This window comes from Diaphorina citri, unplaced genomic scaffold (genome assembly GCF_000475195.1).
Source record: "Diaphorina citri unplaced genomic scaffold, Diaci psyllid genome assembly version 1.1 scaffold1904, whole genome shotgun sequence".
Lineage (NCBI taxonomy): Eukaryota > Metazoa > Arthropoda > Insecta > Hemiptera > Psyllidae > Diaphorina > Diaphorina citri.
In genome coordinates this window covers 23,019-29,018 of record NW_007379330.1, presented here as the reverse complement: position 1 = coordinate 29,018, position 6,000 = coordinate 23,019, and the positions used below count along the sequence as shown (strand labels likewise).

The following is a 6,000-nucleotide window of genomic DNA, read 5'->3' as shown; positions in this document are numbered from 1 at the left end:
TGAAACAAACATAACATAGTCGTACATAGACATAGATAGATGTTTCAGATTTTTCGGAGAGGAAATTTCAAGTATATACCTGGATACCTAACTGAAAAATGTGCTAAATAAAAACAGTTGGAGAATACACAGTGGACACCCTGATTACATGCACAGCTTGGGCACCCAGGTATCTAGGTAGGTACTTATTCTTTTTCTTTTTAACATGGAGCATTAGAAATATAAAACCGAAATAAACCGAATGACCTTCCAAACTCGGAACTTGCTTGCTATCCTTTGTAATGAAAAATGTATTAACTTGTTTCAATATTTATTCAGGACATTTCAGGGGGGATGGGAAAAATATATGCGGGGAGAGGAGAGAGTGAATATGAGTGATTGCAAACAGAATGTGGAAACAGGAAACATAATACCTTCAGGAGAAAAAAATGGACGGATAGAGTAGGTAAATAATGGAAATAGAAAGAAAAAGATAAAACAAACATAACATAGTCGTACATGGACATAGATAGATGTTTCAGATTTTTCGAAGAGGAAATGTCAAGCATATACCTGGATAACTGAAATTTGTAGGTTTGTAGGTACAGCAGCGTTTGTCACAAATGTATTGTTCCTTGGTTAATTTCATAGATTCTAGCTCATTATACATAGTTATGTGCATAGAATGGCACCTAGTAACTTATCTGAGTGCACGGCAGTGCGCCAGGCCAAGTTCCACTCTCATAAATATGTACTCTAACCATTTCAGATGCTGATTTTACTAAAATCTCCAATCCTATCTCTTTTCAGAGCTCTTCTGTACACAGTAGTGGAGGATCTACTAGCCAATTTCGGTATGGATGGCAGGGCCTGCCTGCTGAGGGCTATCTGTGAGGTGCACGCCCATAACTATCTTCATCGGTTTGGACTTATGGGTGAAATCCTGAAGTTATTCTTCACGTAAGTCAAGTTTACATAACACTTCGATTGTGCCTGTCTAGGAAGACTTGGGTTCAAGTCCAGCTGAGTCATGGAATTTTATACTCATTTATTTACAAAATTGACCACTCAGGAGAGCTTTAATGGTTAGGTGGTAGAGAATGCCTCAGACGTTACCTCAGCCAGTGGTTACCTAACAGCCGGGTCTATAATCTCATGTTACTGTCAGAGTCTGGACCCGAACAGTCTTCTGGAATTCTCAGAGCTTAACAAACACTTCAAACAAGATTGTTAATCCAGGGACAATCTATCTAGTCTGACACCTAACTACCTAGGAGAGCTTTAATGGTTAGGTGGTAGAGAATGCCTCAGACGTTACCTCAGCCAGTGGTTACCTAACAGCCGGGTCTATAATCTCATGTTGCTGTCAGAGTCTGGACCCGAACAGTCTTCTGGAATTTTCAGATCTTAACAAACACTTCAAACAAAATTGTTGATCCAGGGACGATCTATCTAGTCTGACACCTACATACCTACATTCATAATAATTTCTCGTTTTATATCTAGTTTTACTTTCATTACCCTCTCGTTTTCTCTGTCATTCCAGAGTCACCAAATCTCCATACGCGGACCTAATGTCCGACTATGTAGCTGCAGAAAAGAAAGGCAGCTCGACAGGGGAATGTTGGCCCTATTTCAAAGAGTGTCCTAAGTCATTGTTTCAAAGCAGTAGCCATAATAAATATAGGTAAGTGTTCCTTCATCAAATACGTACATTCACACATGGCCTTGTTTGTTGTGTAGCACAAAAAAATACTTACAAATTTTTGGAGTTTTGCCTAGGGAACACTTACTGAGATCAGTCAATGTGATTTCTCAATATTTAGCCTTAAGATACCATGTTTTACTTACAGTAAGTATATTACACGATAGCTAGATGTTTCACCAAAAACAATATATCACTGGCATTCCGTACACATAACAACATACGAAAACATCTAAATACTAGTAGACAACAACAGAATAAAAATCAGAACAAATATAAACAATCAGGAGTGTATCTATATCAATGTCAACCTAATGATAAACCTCCTGCTCCCAACCATTGTCCTAAAAAATACATCGGCCTTACAAACAGAAGTTTTGAAGAAAGATATAAGGAGCATACACAACATTCCGCTCACACAAATCCATCTTCCACAGTCGCACGCCACATAAAAAATGATAATTGCTCATACGGTGATATACAAAACCATATGTCCATATTGAAAACGTGTACTGATAAAACGAAAACCAGTGTGTACGAACAATATTATATCTTCCAACACATAAAAGAAGAAGGCCAGGACAATTTCCTGAATGTTGCTACAGACTTCCAAAATAAACGAACATTTGAAATACTTCGCGCCAGACAGAACCTACAACGTCCCCCTTAAAACAGCTGATCGATCGACATGATATCATTCAAAATAAAAACAATAACCGTAAAATTCAGTCGACTTTGACAATGGTTCAAATTACCAGCTTTTTATTTTATTTCCCGTGTTTTAGTGTTAAATGTTACCGATTTACGTGTTTTTCGTTAGTGTTTTCGTGAAATATTGACATACCCACCTGATGATGATCCAATGATCGAAATGCGCATCGTGTAATATACTGTAAGTAAAACATGGTATCTTAAGGCTAAATATTGAGAAATCACATTGACAAATATAGGTAAGTGTTCCTTCATCAAATACGTACATTCACACATGGCCTTGTTTGTTGTGTAGCACAAAAAAATACTTACAAATTTTTGGAGTTTTGCCTAGAGTAAAAGAGAAAAATTAAGCTCGAGAAAGGGGCGGGCTCCCTCGGCCCCCTTCCTAAATAGTACCTATTGCCTATTGCTGCCATAATATTGCTGACGTCTGGTCAGAAAATAGACACATGTACGATTATTTCAAACATAACAAAGTTTTATTGTTTAACGGCTTGAAAATACACTTACCTATAACTCCGAAACAGGTGTCATTTTCACTCTGAGAACAATAAGAATTGGATTCACAAGCCTATGAATTCGTTTGAAAGACATGAGCTTCTGAGAACCCATCAATTCAATTTCTCAAAGCTTCCACACCATTGCACAAATAGAGTACGAACATTTCAAAGCACATCACTACTCAACTTTTTTCCTCCTCCTCCTCCTCCTCCTTCTTCTTCTTCTTCTTCTTCTTCTTCTTCTTCTTCTTCTTCTTCTTCTTCTTCTTCTTCTCCTTCTCCTCCTTCTTCTACTTCTTCTCCTTCCTCTTTCTCCTCACAATCTTCCTCTTCTTCTTCTTCTTCTTCTTTTTTTCTTCTTGTTCTCCTCCTCCTCATTCTTCTTCTTGTTCCACACATATTTAGGTAACTAGGTAGTGTAAGCTTAGGGGATGATCAAACTTTTGTACCTATCATTGTTGTTTAAATACATTACCAATTCAATTCAATTCAATTCAATTCTTCTCCTTCCTCTTTCTCCTCACAATCTTCCTCTTCTTCTTCTTCTTCTTTTTTTCTTCTTCTCCTCCTCCTCCTCATTCTTCTTCTTGTTCCACACATATTTAGGTAACTAGGTAGATGCCTACTAGATATCAGCTGTAAGCTGTAACGCTGTGAGCAACCTCGATATGTCAGATAAGTTAGGTATTTATTTATCTTTAATTTGTTTTCCATTCTTGTTTTTTTTTCCGCAGTGAGAATTCCACGGAAGGTGATATCGAAGTGGAAGAGAACGAGATAAGGGAGGAGGAGGAAGAGGAGGTGCACGCAGACGAAACTAGTGAGAGGACGAGGGAGACGGTGGGAGAGAAGTACGTCATGTGAGAGATGTAGGTATCTCTTGTGAGAGATGTAGGCATTTAATGTCTTCTTCTTCTTCTTCTTCTTCTTCTTCTTCTTCTTCTTCTTCTTCTCCTTCTCCTCTTTCTTCTACTTCTTCTCCTTCCTCTTTCTCCTCACAATCTTCTTCTTCTTCTTCTTTTTCTTCTTCTTCTTCTTCTTCTTCTCCTCCTCCTCATTCTTCTTCTTGTTCCACACATATTTAGGTAACTAGGCACATGCCTACTAGATATCAGCAGTAAGCTGTAACGCTGTGAGCAACCTCGATATGTCAGATAAGTTAGGTATTTATTTATCTTTAATTTGTTTTCCATTCTTGTTTTTTTTCCGCAGTGAGAATTCCACGGAAGGTGATATCGAAGTGGAAGAGAACGAGATAAGGGAGGAGGAGGAGGAGGAAGAGGAGGTGCACGCAGACGAAACTAGTGAGAGGACGAGGGAGACGGTGGGAGAGAAGTACGTCATGTGAGAAATGTAGGCATCTCTTGTGAGAGATGTAGGCATTTAATGCGAGAGATGTAGGCATCTAAGAGATGAGATCTTGTTGAAAGAATGTTCCATGAGTCAGGGATAACGTAACGGATGAACGATTTCAATACACTCTGTGGGGATGTTTGGAATCAAGAAAATATCACTACGAAAAATAGAAGAAAACAAATGGATGAACGATTTCAATACACTCTGTGGGGATGTTTGGAATCAAGAAAATATCACTACGAAAAATAGAAGAAAACAAATAATAATAATCCCCCAAAAAATGTGGGTATTTTCCGAAAATATAGGTAGGTATAGGTATGTAAGAGGATAGGAAAAGAAAAAAGTTGAATCAACTGCTTTTCAATCCCAATTTAATAATCCCCCAAAAAATGTGGGTATTTTCCGAAAATATAGGTAGGTATAGGTATGTAAGAGGATAGGAAAAGAAAAAAGTTGAATCAATTACTGCTTTTCAATCCCAATTTAAAATTATTGTTGCTGAAAAAATAATAATGAAACTAAATAAGGCGGTCTCTTCCTGATCCCTTATGTGCCGTGTCCATTTTAGTTTAGGACTATTGCACTACATGAAATAAATAAGAGCAAAAATTTTGAGTGGAGAAAGAAACTTACCTACATTCATGATGTTTTTTTTTTTTTTAATGATGTTTTACAAGGAACAATGTGAAAGAATGGGATCTTGTATGTATACCTATCTAATATTGTAACATAATAAAATTAAGTACTTATCCCTATAAAAGAAAATATCCCTTTAGATTAGAAGTGCCATAAAACTAATTTACCAAATACCAAAATTAAGAAAAATATTTATTTTAAACAATATTTATTTAATTGTAAATACATATATAGTATATAGGTACCTATCCTACAAATGGAAATAGGTATCTAATTATTATTTTAATTGTGTATAATATATCAATATAGTATTATTTATCTAACCTCACTAACATATTTTAAGATTTAGATAGATATTTAGGTCGCTTATTATTGTAAATAATAATTGTGTGATACCTCAACAGTTTTTAAATTGCCTATTATTGTCAATTCAGGTAATAATAATAAAATTTATTGAATTGATTTTTAAAGACCTTTTGTGGTATGAAAACTAAAACGATTTAATAAAATAATAAAAAACACTGTCAAGTTAAAAAAAAAAAATCCAGTAATTTTAGTTAAATGTACGTAGTATGCTGTAGATTTTGTAGATAGTTGATACATGTTTAGTTCATAATATTATTTTATTATCTTGTACATTTTTTTACTTTTTCTGTTGTTTACATTGAAAGAGCGGTGTTTTGAATTTTTAATTTTATTGACACAAAAGGAATAATATTTTTTCTCTGTTAAAAATACAGAGACAGGTAGACATACCAAGAGTATCTACCTACATTTTTTTACAAAGTAAACTAGAAAAAGTTACTTACCTACATACTTGAGTAGATAGCAGCTGGGTACTGGATACCCATTCATACATTAAAAAAGTAGGTACTCAAGTACAGGGTTGTCAAATCATCAGAAAACAACCGGTTCTATTTGTGTGAGTACACAAAGGCACCTCCTGATTGGTTCAAAGATTTTCATACCTGTGGCATCCATTTTATTTTTTAGTTTAGATTAAACACTATAACTTCAACGATCCGTTGGGAACTGGTTCATTTGCTATTCTCTAGCCGCTGGCAACTCATAAAATAATATTACTGTAGATGACGGTTTTCTATGATCTTT

General features: G+C 35.6%; 1 protein-coding gene across 1 annotated transcript; it reads left to right on the top strand.

Annotated features, from left to right (window-relative positions):
* Positions 1-664: 664 nt before the first annotated feature.
* On the top strand, positions 665-3,798 carry LOC103517599. Its single transcript, XM_026829634.1, has 4 exons — positions 665-711; positions 790-939; positions 1,526-1,666; positions 3,633-3,798. The coding sequence occupies exons 1-4, from the start codon at positions 665-667 to the stop codon at positions 3,760-3,762; spliced, it is 468 nt and encodes a 155-aa protein (XP_026685435.1). The 3' UTR covers positions 3,763-3,798.
* The last annotated feature ends 2,202 nt before the right edge of the window (positions 3,799-6,000 follow it).